The sequence below is a fragment of the Rhineura floridana genome, chromosome 21 (assembly GCF_030035675.1).
Source record: "Rhineura floridana isolate rRhiFlo1 chromosome 21, rRhiFlo1.hap2, whole genome shotgun sequence".
Classification (NCBI taxonomy): Eukaryota; Metazoa; Chordata; class Lepidosauria; order Squamata; family Rhineuridae; genus Rhineura; species Rhineura floridana.
In genome coordinates, this window is record NC_084500.1 from 10,386,382 (window position 1) to 10,403,057 (window position 16,676).

Sequence of the window (16,676 nt, forward strand, 5' to 3'; positions counted from 1 at the left end):
AGGGATGGGCAAGCTCCTCTGCTGGCTCTCCACCCCCAACTGTGGATCACAGTTTAAGAGGAAGGAGCATCGGAGCCAGGCCTTTTGGGAAGAGCTGTAGCTCAATGGTAGAACATTTGCTTTGCATTTGCAATTCCCCGCATCTCCGGCTGGAGACCCTGGACAGCCACTGCCAGTTAGCATCGACAATACTGGCTCAGATGGACCAATGGTCTAAGGCAGCTTCCTAAGTACCTATAAGGGTCATACAAGAGAACAAAAGCCTGCAAGGCAGTTGCCTCTTTAGCTCCAAGCACCATTAAAAAAGCCACAAGTGAGGGACGACATCCACCCATCATGAAGGAGACCAGCTAGGCAAATGCCTTAGTCAACACATGCATGCAGAACTAGTTGGCACCCTTCCCTTCCACCACCACTACCATTTTGGGTTTCCAAGTGTTGACTTCATTCAGTTCCCAGCCGCTATTTGTGAAAGCCACTGCCCCCTTCCCCAAGTCTTGCACACGTGGCAGAAGCCTGGGGGGAAGGGGGGACGTTTGTGCCACAAAGGTCTTTGGAGCAGGCAGAAGCAGCAGCCCTCCTTCCTTGAAGCAATTGCTTGCTTCCATCAACTGCACGTGTGAAAAGAGGACTCAGGTAGAGGAATGTGGGAACAGCTCTTATCTTGCCGGACTCTGGAGCAGGTGGAAGCAGGACAAGTCTCTTTCAGGGTGAGATTTGATCTGTCTGCTCCAAAGCTCAGCTCAGTGTGATGTAAGAAGCCTCTCCCAGATTCTATGAGACTCAAAGAATTTTTTTTGGGGGGGGCAGAAGAGACAGAGTTTGTGAAGATGAGCCCCTCTTTCCAGTCTTCCTCTGAGATACAGCAACCATCTTTTCCCAGAGCACTTCTTCCACAGGCAGGAAAGGCTGTTACAGAGGCACATTCTGCTTATCCAGGCCCTTTAATAACACTCCTGGGCATCAATAATAAATAGCCAGAGGTTCTCTTCCCCCCCCCTTTTTTTTCTTTTCCTGAAAGGAGAGAGAGGCAGGCAGCTGCCTCCAGAAGCCTAATCAAAGGGGAGAGGATTGCATATAAAACAGATTTCACATTTGCAAAGTTCTAGCCTAGCCTAACTCACCCAATCCCCCTTTCAGCCATATTTTCCCCCATTTTAAACCTTGAGTGCTTCCAATCGTTACAAGCAGACAACAGTGCTTCACAACCAAGCTATGGTCCTAACACAGAATGTAGGCAGGTTTTGACTCAAAGGACCTGTAGATCAAAAATTATGCCTTCCTTGGGAAATATCCGGGATTCTTATATAGTTGGCAACAATATGAACCAAAATAATATGCTTCCCACCGGTGCTCAGCTATAATGACACTATACAGTAGACAGAGCAAGATTGCCTCTAGTCTCATTTCCCAGGAAGCTAAGGAAATGGGTAAGAAATGGCCTTATAGCTCCCACTTCATCAAGCTGACATTAGGGAACCCGAGTCTGTTAACAATGCAGGCACATTAGAGTGGAGTTGCATTCCAGTTGGCTAGCTTTGGCATTGTCTACAAAATACACCTGAGATACAGACATGGGTAACAGCCATCTTTTCACCCAATAACTCAAACGGTGAATGTGATACTCCTGTGTTGTACCAATTCCAGGCTGCAAATGAGAGCGCCCATGATTGTGTTCCTTCGTACACAACTATTCCCTGCTGGAGAGTCAGAGCGAAGACTAGGCTACAATTGTTCTCTCCAACAACTAGCTCTACATGTGCAGGAAATGTTATAGTATGGAGGACCACACAATCATGCGAGATCCCACCTACTGTCTGAAGTAGTACGGTCCAGCCATGAGTTTACCACATCATTTGCCTAAGGCAGTGGTGGGGAACCTCCAGCCCACAGGCCTAATCAGGCACCCCAGGCCTCCCCATTTGGTCCGCCAGACCATTTTGGCCAAGCCATGCCTATCTTCTCTATATCTGACATCATATAGGATGTCAGATGTGGAGCTTGTAAAAATATGGCTAAGCTGGAAGGGGGGATGCACTGCCCATCAGCTGATGGGCAGTGCCTGCAAAGCCCTATGCAAAGTGCTGGACAAGACAGCTGATTGCCAGGTCTTCAGAAGCCCCTCGCAAATCGTTATCTTGCAGAGCACTTCAGCAAAGGGGCCCAAGCTTTCTGCCCAGCTGTCAACCCTGGCCCCCAAGGGGGGGAGGGGAGATAACAACCTGGCCCAGACAGACAGATCCCGTTCCCCATCCCTGGTCTAAGGGCTCTGCATCCTCTTCCTGACATCAGCATCAGGAAAAGGGCGAGCCTGGGCCAGTTTCAGTTCACTTCACAACTGCTGCCTGGGACTTCTCCATTAGGGCTCAGGACTCCAGTATCTTCCTGACAGCCTCTCCCAATATTAATCTACCCAGACCCTTCGACTTCCTTCTGAGGCTCTTCTCCAGGTCCCCTCTCTGAGGAAGGCTCAGAGGGTGGTTACAAGGGAAAGAGCCTTTTCAGCCGTGGCTCCCTAGTGAGGTCTGCCTGGTAACTCCATTGACATCTTTTCAGCACCAGGTAAAGACGTAAATTTTTCCCCAGGAATCTGGTAGATTAAGATAAGATGATGCTGTCTGTTATTAGTTTGCTGCCAAAATGTCCTGTGGCTGCATGGGGTGGTGGTGTTTTATCATTTTTTTTAATAGTATGATATATTTGTTTTTGTTTTAACATTGTAAGTCGCTTGGAGACCTTCAGCTATAAAGCGGCTAATACATCTAAATAATAATAATGACAACAACAACAATTCCCTACCATGCATGGTTCTGATGCACTCGAAGCTCTGGAAATCCCACAGCTTAATTGTCATATCTGCAGAGCAGGAGGTCAATAACTTGCCGCTGTGGTCGAAGGAAATATCCTGCACAGAGTCTGTGTGGCCCTTCAGGGTTCGTTCAAAATCACCTGTCTCATAATCCCATACCTAAGAAGCAGACAAAGAAATGGGTGAATATCCACCCTCACAAAATATATTTTTCATCCAGGCTCTCATTTGCATTCAAAGAAGCTGTCCGGCACTTTGTTCAATATTAATTCAAATGGGAGAGAGAGAGGAGGAGAGGGAAGAACAGAGAACATTTTTAGAGGATGTAATGACTTTTAAAATTAATTAGGCTTAAGGTTAAGCACCTCTCCTCCCCCACCCCCACCCCATTTTCAAGATAAACCAATGTTTATAACAAACACTGCAAATGTTCTAGAAGACAACACACCTTGGCTACCAGGCCAAGGCCTTCTTGTTCACTCAGGTCTTTGGCAATTTGGCTGCCTACTGCAGTGGTGCTCATCTTTGAGAGGGGTGGGCAGGACTGGCCCTTATTAATGTGTTACTGGGTGAGCATTTTATGTATCTTGTATTGTTCACCGTTTAAAAATTTTCTGGGTTTAAATTGCTTTTATTTATCATACTTTATCTTGTTAAGTTGCTTTGAGACTTTTTCCTTTGTAAAAAGTGACTGACGATTGTAATAAATTGTAGTAATAGTAATGACAGTAATAATAATAATTCCTGTTGCCTTAAACAGGAGTGGAATCCCTTTCTATGGGCTGAGTCACGTTTGGTTTGGGCAGACGCAAGAAAACTCCCTGCCATCCTAGGAGGCAAAAGCAGTGTTCAGATATACCAGGGCAAGAAAAATCCATTTCAAATTCCTGAATATCAGTCCTGCACACATTGGCATCAAGGAATAAAGCCAGAACAAAATTAGAGGGAGCCAGTCATCCAGGGGAGTCTTTGGATGTGAAACAGGACACGTTTTTAACGTCTATCTATACCTATAAAAATGTAAGAAATGTAAGCATTGTGCTGCCAGCCTCACAAAAGAGGTGGTGCTGTGAACTGCAGCGTGAACACTTCTACTGCTACTCGCGCTGTTCCAACCACCTGTCTCAGCAAGCAAGACAGTGGGAGCCTGGGCGGGTAAGCAAGCAGCCAGTAACCAGCCTAGGAAGTGGCAGGTAGGAGGCCAGCATGTGGCTTAGGTGCGCTGGGTGACAGTGGAGTTTATCCAGGGGGAGCAGCAATGGAGGAACAGACAAGGCAAGTGGCTGAGGAGCACGAGTGAGCCTATGGCAGCCAACATGCGCCAACACCTGGAGGCACTGGGGGGTTGAAGAGAGGAGTGGGGGGCCGGGGGGTTGGTGCACAAAGCATGCAGGCGCAAGCCCCCAACAGATAAATGTATGAACACTTTCGACAACCGTGACTGTAATAGTGTTCTCTAGATCAGAAGCAGAAAGGATGAAGCAATATAAGCATCTCTCTTGTGATTATTTTTCCCCAAAGTTTTCTCCCCTGTCCCCCACTGTTCACTCAATTTCTTGCAACTCTAGACACGTAACAAAAGGTGTGTTCAGGGTTTGGTTTGGTTTTAAAAAAGGGTTGTGTACCAACAATCCAACAGCTCAAGGTAATATATTAAAATGAGATATATTAAAATAAGACAGAGCCCATATGTTATGATAAAATTAGTAAGAGGCAACCAAGGTCAGTTTCCCCTTATCAATATATAGCATAAACCAGTGGTTCCCAAACCTTTCCCCTTATGCAGCACTTAACAACTGCTGAGGGTCTTGGAGAGGACCATTTAATGCTTTTTCTGCCTGTTGTAGCAATTGTGATGTGCTGTGCTAGATGCACAATTTTTAATTGTATTTTTACAGGCACACTGCAGACCACCTGAATGAGGCCTGCAGGCCACTGATGGTCCAGGACCGCAGTTTAGGAACCCCTGGTCCAAACAATATTTCTCAAAACTTTTGGGTGGGTCTCAGTGTCACAGCCTGTCCAGTGCCTCCTCACTTGCTGCCCCCTGCCCTAGCCATGTTGCAGCCTTTTGGTTGGACCAATGCCAACATCAGCAGCTCCTTGCATGCTGGGTAAAGGTGGATAAGAGACAGACAAAAACTGGAAATAGAAAGAAAGGGGGATAAGAGGGCCACTGCTCTATGAGAAAGAAGTCAGTATAAAAGGACAAGGAACAAGGAATGAAAGACACTGGTCGGTTTTTTGGGGGTGTGAACTGACCTGCAAAATGGGTATGAAAGTAGAATAGGAAAAGCATATGGGGATGGGAACAGAAAGCTATAAAAGAAAAGCATCCTCCACTTTTATACTCTGGATCAGCAAATTCTGCCTAAAATATGGGAGGCTGGGTCAAAGTACTTCCTTTTTTTTTTTTTTTTACAATAATTTTTATTCAATTTTTCATAAAACATAGAAAACAAAATCATAAAACATTCAAAGACAAAAAACAAAACAAAACAAAAATGATTAAACAAAAAAAAATAAAATGTTGACTTCCCATTTGTCACAGATCAAATCAGTTATAGGTCTACAATATATAACAATCCTGTCTCTTAAATCATATTATAAAATCACTTTCCTCCAGTAGTTATCTTAATTAATCATCAAATCTCATAAACATTACTTTATTCTTTCCACAAAAAGTCAAAGAGAGGTTTCAATTCTTTAAGAAATATATCTATCAATTTTTCTCCAAATAAACATGTCAATTAATCCATCTCGTTAATAATTATAATAATCTTATTGTCATAACCATAGTCCAAATAAACATTTCGATTAATCCATCTCATCAGAATCTGTTAGGTCCAATAATTTCAATAACCATTATTCCATTATCCCTATTAGTTCCATCTTCCATCTTCAATAGTCCTGTTAAGTCCAGTAATTTCAGTGTCCAATCTTCCATTATCAGTATTCCATAATAATCTTGCTGTTGTAGCCATAGTCATATAATAAGAGTCTGATGGGAATTTCCTCTATCCCAAATATTTTCTTGCCATCCATTCTGAATAAGTTGCTGAAATACTGTTGTAAAGTCATATCTGTGTTCTTCTTTTTTACAAAAATGCACTGGCTCATCTCTTAAGAGTTTTTCCATTGTCACATGGCTGCAGTTAATTCCATAGATTTTCTCTATATCAAGCTCCATCACATCATTCCAGTCCAGAAGATTATCCAAGCCATTGATAACTTTATCTCTAATATCTTCATTAATTTCTTCAGAGATAACGTTAAATTCCAAACAGTAGATTTTATTTCTAAAATCCATAAACTCCAGATCTTTTTCCAATTCCACATTTGTTCCAATCGCTTGTATCTTCCCTTTATTTTTTCTTTTCTCATCTCTGATCTCATTCTCCTCTCTCACAGGATCCCCTATTTCTTTAAACTCCTGCGTCATTTTGCTCAGTTCAATTTTCAGCTCCTTACTACCCTGTCGCAGGGTTTGTTTCGTTATCTCAATCTCATCCATTATTTTCTGAAACATAGTTACTTCTAGATTCTCAGCCACTTTCTTGACTGCCATTTTTAAAACCACGAAAACAAAGCAAAACAAAAATAAAGAAAAACCACTTCTTATTTCAGCAACAATTGGGTTAATATTCCAGGCTTGAAGACATCACAGTATAAACAGAGCAACCTGCCTTATCTCTCTATGTTCAAGAATGCAAAACAAATTTAGTTCCCAGCATCAAAACAGTTAGTGGCGTCGTGAAGAAGCAGATTCGTCAAAATAAAATAGACCAAAAAGAGAATAGTCCCAGACAATATAATATTCCTTGGAATAGAAATCAGGAATAGAAATCCCTCTTCTGTGTATATCTTTAGAATGCACTTCCAGGACAGCTTTTTGCGACAGAAACAGAGATAAGCTGTTAATTTCGTGGATAACAGAGAAGAGTTATAGCTCACCCAGAAGCTGTCCAAAGCCGATCAATCTGACAAATCTCCTTTTGCTGCAACAATTTAAACCAAGTAAAAAAAATAATAGGAAGAAGGGTGCTTGCCTGTTAGTCCGTTCTCTCTTTAAAGAAAAGATAAACGTATCGCTTAAGCAGATAGAGCTTGTTCGGAAGTCCGTCCGGCATTGTTGGCTGGACCTTTTCTCATAAATTAATGAAATCCAGTCCTCCCAACAAAAACAGGCTTTTGAGGTTGATCTCTACGTTTCTCCCTGCCCGGGAGAAATTTCATCAGTCAAAAAAAAAAAATGTTCTGACTGATTTATATCTGAATAAGCTTCTTTTGAGGCGGGAGCCCGTCCCAAAAGCAGGCACAAGCGAAGTCACCCTTCCCGGAAGTCCGGGTCAAAATACTTCCTGATCAAGTGCCTGCACTTAGTATGAGGAAAGTTGTGCTATTTACCTCAACTTGCCACAAGGAAAATGCCGTGGCAAAGAATTTAGCCATTTTCAAAGATGAATGAATAGCAGTAGAAAATTATGTCAGTACAGGAATACCTCGCTATACGGAGCTGCACTTTAAGGACACTCGCGAGTACGGACATACTTACAGTAGCACCATCCCCCTGTTTACGTACGCTCGCTGTGCAAGAACAGACACTTAATCTTTGGTTATGGCCTGTTCTTTCGGTGCGTGGGGGGGGGCGGAAAGAGAGGCGACCGTGAATCAGCTGGGAGGTGTGATTGCGATCAGCTGAGAGGCGCCGCAGCGCCGCAGCACAGCAGCAGAGGCTTTAGCGCGGGTCTTTGAGGCTCCGCGTGAAGGAGAGGTGGCACAGAGGCGGCGCAAGTGAAAAAAGGTAGTGCTTCACTTTAAGTACATTTTCGGTTTACGTACTCGCTCTGGATCCATTGCGTACATTAATGCGGGGTATTCCTGTATTAGCTAGCTGATTATGCCAAATTCTGGCTCCATCTGCCACAATTTTGCAACTGATTCTGCTCCTACACCACCATTTTGTGATGGCTGAGCCTCTAATTTTTAGCCTTTTCAAGCGGGTGCTGCATGCAGGTGTTTGAGAACCCTCTGGTCCAAACAAAAATTCTTCCAAGAACAAAATACAGACCTAGTACTTACCAAGGTAGTCAACCTAAATTTAGGTTCTACCAGTTCACATTCCACATATGACTGAATCCAATAATCACCACCAATGTCCCTGAATATAGAAAGCTAGTATGTCAGGGAGAAAACTAGCCTTGTGCGGAGGGAATTTGTGTTGTGTGTGGACAGGCAATTGCAGTCTCAGAGCCCAAATAACAAGTTGACCGCCTCACTGAAAACCAGGCTATAGCAAGGTCCAGGCTCCAAAATGTTTCTACATGAATGAATTCCATAACCTGAAAGTTACAACCAGCATACCCATCACATGTCCTTGATGTCCTGGTTTGGCCCGTACTAAAGGCTATAGTGGGACAGAACAAGAGGAAGCATACCAGAAGACACTTTACTAAAAGCCTAAGAAGTTTAGGACTATACGAAGAACCATCATCCCCTTTTATCGGGCTCAGGACGGTGTCAGCAGCAAAAAATGCAGGCTTCAAAGAGCTCGTGATGATTCTTGTATGTTCAGGAGACTCTGTGCTAACCAAGGCTTCTAAACCACTTTTGTGAGAGAAAGGAGCATACCATTTTGAAAAAGTAGTATTTGGATTGGCACATCCCAAAAAGCACAATGGGTACCACACCCGTATTCTTAGTGGCCGTCAATGTGCAGTTATCTTGGCTTGGCACATCTCTGTTAGATAAGGGAGTGTATTCCTGGTTGCCTGGAGCAAGATCATAGAATAGCAGAGTTGGAAGGGACCTATAAAACCATCAAGTCCAACCCCCTGTTCAGTGTAGGAATCCAACTTAAAGCACCCCCAACAGGTGGATGTCCAGCTGCCTTTCGAATGCCTCTACTGTTGGAAAGCCCACCACCTCTCTAGGTCATTGGCTCCATTGTTGTACCCCTCTAACAGTTTTTCCTGATGTTCAGTTGAAATCTGGCTTCCTGTAACTTGAGCCCATTATTCCATGTCCTGCACTTTGGGATGATCGAGAAGAGATCAAGGCTAAACATGCCCAGTTCTTTCAGTCTCTCCTCATAGGGCTTTGTTTCCAGTTCCTGATCATCCTCTTTGCCCTCCTCTGAACCTGTTCCAGTTTGTTTGCATTCTTCTTAAAATGCCGTGTCCAGAACTGGATGCAGTAAGCCTAACCAGTAATGAATAGAGGAAAAACAATACTTGACACAATTTGGAAACTATACTTCTGTTAATACAGCCTAAAACAGCATTTGCCTTTTTTGCAGTTACATTGCACTGTTGGCTCATTCAGCTTGTGATCAACAATTCCAAGGTCCTTCTTGCATACAGTATTGCTGAGCCAAGTATCTGCCATCTTATAAATGTGCATTTGTAATTCTTTTTCCTAGGTGTAGAACTTTGCACTTATCCCTGTTAAATTTCATTTTGTTGTTTTTAGCCCAATGCTTCTGCTTATCAAGGTTTGAATTTTGTTTCTGTCCTCCAGGGTATTAGCCATCCCTCCCAATTTTGTATCATCTGCAAATTTGTTAAGTATTCTCTGCACCTCTTCATCCAAGTTATTAATTAAAATGTTGAAGAGCACTGAGCCCAGGACCAAGCCCTGCAGTACTCCGCTCGTTACCTCCGCCCATTTTGAGAAGGAACCACTGATAAGTACTCTTTGAGTACGATTCTGTAGCCTACTGTGGATCCACCTGATAGTTGTTCCATCCAGCACACATTTAGCTACCTTGCTAATCAGAGTATCATGGGACACTTTGTGAAAAGCTTTGCTGAAGTATCTCTTCTATTACACTTATGGTTGATGATGGAGGTTTTGCAACGAACCCACACCAGCAGGAACACAAATGAGGTCTTGGGATTAGATTTTAAAACAACCCCAAACATATACAAAGAAATACTGGCACATACCTCCCATGTCAAAAGCCTGCAACACTTCAGCATTTGCCACCCTGGGCTCCTTTAGAAGCAAGGGTGGGATATAGATATAAATATTATCATCATCATCATCATCACCTTGAGAACTGCAAGACAGAGCAGGTTTTATAGCAGGTTTATTTATTTACCTTTATTGTAGCATCCTCTGAAGCAGAGACCATAACACTGAAAACTGGATGGAAAATGACTCTTGTAACAGGACTCCTGTGTCCACTCAATGCATACTTTTCTGGAGGACGAGGGATCCATTCTTTAGGATCTCGCTTCTGACCAAGTGGCCCACCTGATGTAAATTCTTCCTTAGCTTCATTTAGTTTGGATTCCAATTCCATAACCTAAATGTTTTGAAGAGGGGGCAGGGAAAGGAGTGGAGAGAAGAAACAAAGGTGTCAGGTGTCTACCTCACAAGAGTCTGAAGGACTAACACACATTGGCCATTACCAAATCTATACATTCTTAGCAGCCCTGGGACTGTGCAACAAGGCTCTCCAATTAGCTCAAAGTATGACTCGAAGATCTAAAAAGGAGCTGAACAAAGCCCAAGATCTGCAAGCAAAGATCTGTCTAGTTATCTTGAAGTCAGTCCAACCCTCCTTACCTCTTATTTTTAATTTTGTAAAACAAGTTTGCCGGTTTTGAGAAAACGCATTAGTCATCTCCTTTCCTTTACATAAGTTTATTTCCTTAGGCATGAGCACATGTCTATTGCTCTGCCATCCCTTCCTTAACTGCCAAGGTTTTTCTCTTTCCAATATTTTGCATTAAAAGATCCCAGCTACAACAATTGCCTTTAACCATGTTGCTCATATTTGTTTAACATATAAGGCTTCTGCTGGATTTCACCTCCTACATAACCTCATTCATCTTCTCCAGTGATGCTGTACTTTAGGACAGAGATGGGGAACTGCAGCCTCCAGATGTTGGGACTATAAACTCTCTTCATTCTTGGCCATTGGTTTCTGATTTATTTATTATTTATTTTATTTAGTTGCATTTCTAAACCGCCCTATAGCTAGCAGCTCCCAGGGCGGTGTACAACATGATAAAACCACAATATTTAAAATACAGCAAGTGTGTATTGCGCAAACAATATAAAACATTATATAAACAAAGTAAAAGAAAACTAGAAATAAAATAAGTAAGATTAAAAGCATAAAATACATTAAAATGCCTGGGTGAAGAGGTGGGTTTTTACCTGGCGCCGGAAAGATGACAGGGAAGGCGCCAGGCGTATCTCATCTGGGTTTCTGATGGGAGTCCAATGACATCTAGGAGGCCCACAAGACCCCCTTCCCTATTTTAGGACATCAAAGCTAAGCAGGCCTGGATAGTACCCCAGTTCTCCTTACCTGTCTACATCCCTTCTCACTGTGTCCAACACTCTATACACTACATGCATTCTCTTGTGGCGATCTTGTAACGCTACTCTAAACCATGCACTTCCATAACGCATTTTAAAGAGGATTCATAGAACGAGTTACCAAATAGCCGAACCGTGATGGCAGCACACTAGGCAAACAAAACAAGTTACTGTACCAAGAGCTGCACAGATTTAAACTGAATAGGAGATGCAGCACCTCATAGTTTATTTGCTTTGCCTATAACAGACCTACTTTTATTTCTTATATTGTATTTTATTGCATTACAATTTGAATTCTATGGAATGCAAATAAAGAAATAAAAGAAGCCATGAAAATACAATTAAAAATCATATAGCACCTTTCATAGTGCATGACAATTGCTACCACAAGCAGGAAAAATAATGAAGCGGTCAGCCAAGACCATCAGCAATTTCTACATCATCTCTGAGGGAACCACTGCTGTAACACATCAGGACAAATAGCTCAACTATTAGAAGGTCAAGTCAAACATAACAGGAGCACAGTTTCAAGTTCAACAGGAGCCGGAATAAAACTTTTTGGGAATTGCTCCGTGCAAGGTGAAAAACCCAAAGGCCAGTGGGCACATTTGGAATTTTGACGGCATGAGGCCCAGAGGCTAGGACTCTGCTTTGAATCCAGGTATATAAAACTATTTCTTCAACAAACCTCTAGGGAGAGCAATTCCGCAGTAGCCTACGGTATTCTACATGCTACCATTCACCTCTTCAAAGTATCTTTGGAAAGACAAAAGCAGTTTTTTTAAAAAACAGAACACTACCATAAAGGTGCTGTTTTCAATACTTCATTAAAAACCATTCTGCAGCAATGTTGCAACCAGTATACCAACTTAGATTTGTACTTACCTTCTTTTGTAATCTTATAACTGATGTCCACTTTTTTTCCAAGAGCCCAGCATATTTCTTATCTAACTCTTCATTCTGGAGATTGACAATTGTAATGAACACGTTAGTCCTGCTTATCAGCCCAAAATTGGGCTATTTTTTAATGAGAACAGCCTTTTCTATTGCCTTAGAAATTATAGAGGCATGAAGCTGTGGGGCTTATCAAGAATTGCTACAAAAGCATATAGCTGCTTGTAAATATGTTTGAAATAAAGATGAAACACATCCAGATTGAAAGTTAAGGGGACAAGCTATTTAGAAAGTTTCTTCGATCTGCTTTCACAAGTGCTTCTTTTGGTCTTTTTTGGATTAATGTGGCATTAATGCAATGAACTGTCAAGCTCTCAAGTGTGGAATGACTGGTGAATACATACTATCCAGAACCTGACATGCTGTAAGAAAGCTCCATCTAACTTCTCCATCTCGTTTCCCACAAGTGGCCAACCAGATGCCTTTGGGAAGCCACAAGCAGGGCATTGAAGCCTGGTCGGTCCAGTTGCCCAGGAACCCTTGGAACAGTCTAAGGCCTCCTGTGACAAGTTAGCAAAGCACTTTGCTGACAAAATCGAACATTTGCGGAGCTCGATTCCGTACGCTGTGGATGCAGTGAATGAAACAGAGTTGGCTGGTTGCAAGCCAGTCGAATGGGATCGGTTTCGGCCTCTCCCTTCTGAGGATGTGGACAAGGTGCTCTCGACTGTGAAGCCTACCACCTGTCTAAATGATCCTTGCCCATCATGGCTCCTTGTGAGCTGCAAAGAGAAACTGGGCAAGGGGATCAAGGCGGTGGTCAATGCATCCTTGAAGGAGGGTGTAATGCCATTAGCCCTCAAGGAGGCAATTGTAAAGCCCATCTTAAAGAAGTCCTCCTTGGATCCCCAGGTTTTGAATAACTTTCGCCCAATTTCGAATTTACCATTTCTGGGCAAGGTCACTGAGCGAGTGGTGGCTAATCAGTTGTCGACACACTTGGATGAAACGGATTATTTGGATCCATACCAATCGGGTTTCAGGACTGGACATGGAACTGAAACAGCCTTGGTCGCTCTGGTTGATGATATGAGGAGGACATTAGATAGGGGAGAATTCACCTTTCTTGTCCTCCTCGATCTCTCAGCGGCTTTTGATACTGTTGACCACAGTATCCTTCTACAGCGCCTGGAGGGATTGGGAATAGGAGGCACTGTATTACGGTGGTTCCATTCCTTTCTCTCCGATAGGCATCAACAAGTAGCATTGGGGGAGGAGGTTTCAGACCCTTGGCCTCTCAATTGTGGTGTGCCACAGGGCTCTATCCTCTCTCCCATGCTATTTAATATCTATATGAAGCCGCTGGGGACAGTCATTAGTAGATTTGGGCTGCAGTGTCACCAATATGCGGATGACACTCAGCTCTATCTCTCATTTAAATCTTCGCCAGACTTGGCTGTGGAGACCATGTCCAAGTGCCTGGAATCCGTGAGTGGATGGATGGGAAGGAACAGGTTGAAGCTGAATCCCGATAAGACTGAGGTGCTACTTGTGGGAGACAAGAGTAGGTTGGGTGATGTTGACCTGATGTTCAATGGGGTGAGATTACCCCTAAAGGACCAGGTCCGCAGCCTTGGGGTTGTTCTTGATTCCAAGCTGTCCATGGAGGCTCAGATCTCGGCAGTGAGCCGGGCAGCTTGGTATCAATTACACCTCATTCGTAGGCTGCAACCCTACCTGCCTGTTCATCAGCTCGCACTAGTAGTACATGCCCTGGTCACCTCTCGTTTAGACTACTGTAATGCACTCTACGTGGGGTTACCCTTGAAAACGGTCCGGAAATTGCAACTTATACAAAATGCTGCGGCTCGACTACTCACGAATTGTCGCCGCCGGGAACACATCACCCCAGTGTTGTTCGATCTGCACTGGCTTCCAGTTATTTTCCGGGCTCAATTCAAGGTGTTGGTATTAACCTTTAAATCCCTACACGGTTTCGGCCCAGTTTACCTGATGGAGCGCCTCCAGCACCACCAATTATGCCGCCCGACAAGATCAGCCACTCAGGGCCTTCTCTCAGTCCCACCAACTAAAACAGCTAGGTTGGTGGGGACTAGGGAGAGGGCATTTTCAGTGGCGGCCCCCACTCTCTGGAACTCCCTCCCATACGATCTTCGGCATGCCCCTTCCCTGAACGTATTCTGCAAAGCCTTGAAGACCTGGCTCTTCAGACAGGCCTTTGGGACTTCCGGGGAGGGTTAATTTTTAGCACAAATTGCCTATTACTCTGAACTGTTACTATTTTACTATTATATTGTACTTTATTTGTATTTTATTGTGATGCATTTTGCAATTGAATTGTACGTCGCCTAGAGTGGCCATAGGCCAGATAGGCGACACACAGATTAAATTATTATTATTTTATTATTAAAACTCTGTGTTTTAAGTAACCTTGCCATGAATCTACTGCTGTAGTCATCATGGTATGCAAGATCCAACATCAAACAAGTACACATGACAGAGACAAACACTTATTCTGGGTGGTGCATTCAGAGCAACATTCCCTCCTTATCTTACTGAGGAAAAGGTATCACCACTAGCTAACAGGGAGTTCCAAGAGTTTAGAAAAACAAAAAACCCCTCTCCAGTCTGCCACCATTCTGATGATCTGTGTCAGAATGTATAACCGGTGTAGGAAGCCTTTGGCCCTTCATATGCTGTTGAACTACAACTCCCATTATCCCTGGCCACTGACCACACTGTTTGCGGCTGATAGGAGTTGTACTTCAGCAACATGTGGAAGGACAAAAGCTGCCCATGCCTGTTATACAAACCATTCCCATTCCTGATATACAACAAAGGCATGGCCAGAAACCAGTTGAGAAATGAACTCCAGAGGGAGTGGCATGGAATACAGTGCAGCAACTCCCTCCCCTCCGCTGGTAAAAAACACAATAATTCTTAAACCTAAGCAATTTGCTTGGCCTTTAAATTAAGAGGAGAGGTTAATCTCAAAAATCCAAGAAGGGCAAGGAAACACAGACAGATACTATAAGCAACTCAGTTCTGAGGCCTCGCAGAGTCCAGTAATACTGGAGATTTTAAAAAGGCAGGAGAGCAGCAGAACATCAGAACTGGCAATTGGATTATCTTCTTGGTTAAAGGGCCACAGTGGAGGAATTACTGCCCTCTGCTTGGGGGAATTTATGGAACTAATTTGTGCTGGAGCCAAATGTAGCCCCTGAAGCTGTTGCATGGATAGCATCCAATCCACTAGTGCCCAGGTTTTTGGGGTCTTTTAATGAATTAATTTTGCCTAATTCATACCACCACTTCCATAGCTTCCCTATGCAGTTTGCTCATAAGGAAGTAAAACACATCTCCCTAATGGCTGCTGAATAACAAGGCTGCTTATTGTGTTCACGTCCTCCTCACCTTTGGGGGAAAAGATTTTTAATGAGGCTATGGGTAGACCAGCACTCCTTTCATCAAGTCCCATTTTCAATTATATGTACAATGAGAGCACAACTAGGACTATATTTGAGCGGGATTTGAGGAAATGAAATTTAGGGCCTCAAGTGAGTATTTTGGTTAAGGCAGACAAAATTCAACTCTTTGACAGTCTGATTGGTAGGCATGAAAGGTACTTTGGGAGATTAGCATATATTTAAATTGTTCAGTCACAGTCACTCGTATGATCTGAAGAAACAGCATACTTACACATCATACCAAGATAGATATTCAAAACCCACCGAGGCTGCATACACACTATACCTTTACAGCACTTTCAAATGACAGTTCTCCCCTCCAATGCCTTAACACAGGTGGAACAGAAGCAACATTGTTGTCTACAGAAGGCTTATATTATTCAGATAAGGTCAGCAGGATAAAAGGTGAAATAGGAAGACAGGGCAATGTAGATGAGGTGAGGATAAACTGGCAGCAGACAACACACTATTAGCAAGACCACTGCAGTCCAGGCAAGGCTTTGCAAGAAGTGGAATCAGAGAAGTGATAAACAGTGTGTCAAGGAGAAGACACCATTGTCTCACTTACAAAGAAAAGTGCTGAAAGTGCCTAAACATTGTACCAAGATGGAATTGTTTAGAATTCCTGAATAAAACCTGAACACAGAAACTGTAGATGGTATGAAACTCTTACTAGAAATAACATTCCTAAGTTGGACTGTTCTTGCATTTTACAAGTTCTTTGGAAATCTTTTTATGTATAACTGATGTTTTGCCAAGCCAGAAAGCATCTCTACATACTCAAGAACATCCCTACTACCATTGGCTGCTCCGAGTTCAACACTGAAGTATTCCAAGTTAAAATATTCAGTCTGCTCTACATTCTATATTACCAGCATAAAACAGTTAAGCTAACCAAAGTGTACTTTGGCTGGATTTGCTGCTGAGGAAACTAATAGTAGCTATTTTTAACCTCTTCCCCAATCTGGGTGTTAACCAAATAGCTGGGTCCTTCAGTTTTTGCTGCAAGTGTAAAAGCATGTTGATTTCAAAATGGGTTGTGTACATTACACATAGCTAGAACTGTTCCAAAGGAATATCCCAGTTAAAGCTGACCAATGAAGTCCTTTCTAGAACAGCGAAAGGCTGTTGGCATGGATTTATTTATTTAT

General features: G+C 43.0%; 1 protein-coding gene across 1 annotated transcript in view; it reads right to left on the reverse strand.

Moving 5' to 3' along the window:
* PAFAH1B1 (platelet activating factor acetylhydrolase 1b regulatory subunit 1) overlaps positions 1 to 16,676 on the reverse strand; it is a 75,949-nt gene that overhangs the window by 6,970 nt on the left and 52,303 nt on the right. The window contains exons 4-6 of the mRNA XM_061604892.1: positions 12,029 to 12,103; positions 9,912 to 10,118; positions 2,800 to 2,968 (exon numbers count right to left, since the gene is read on the reverse strand). Of these exons, the coding sequence (XP_061460876.1) occupies positions 2,800 to 2,968; positions 9,912 to 10,118; positions 12,029 to 12,103 (451 nt within the window). The remainder of the gene's footprint in view (positions 1 to 2,799; positions 2,969 to 9,911; positions 10,119 to 12,028; positions 12,104 to 16,676) is intronic.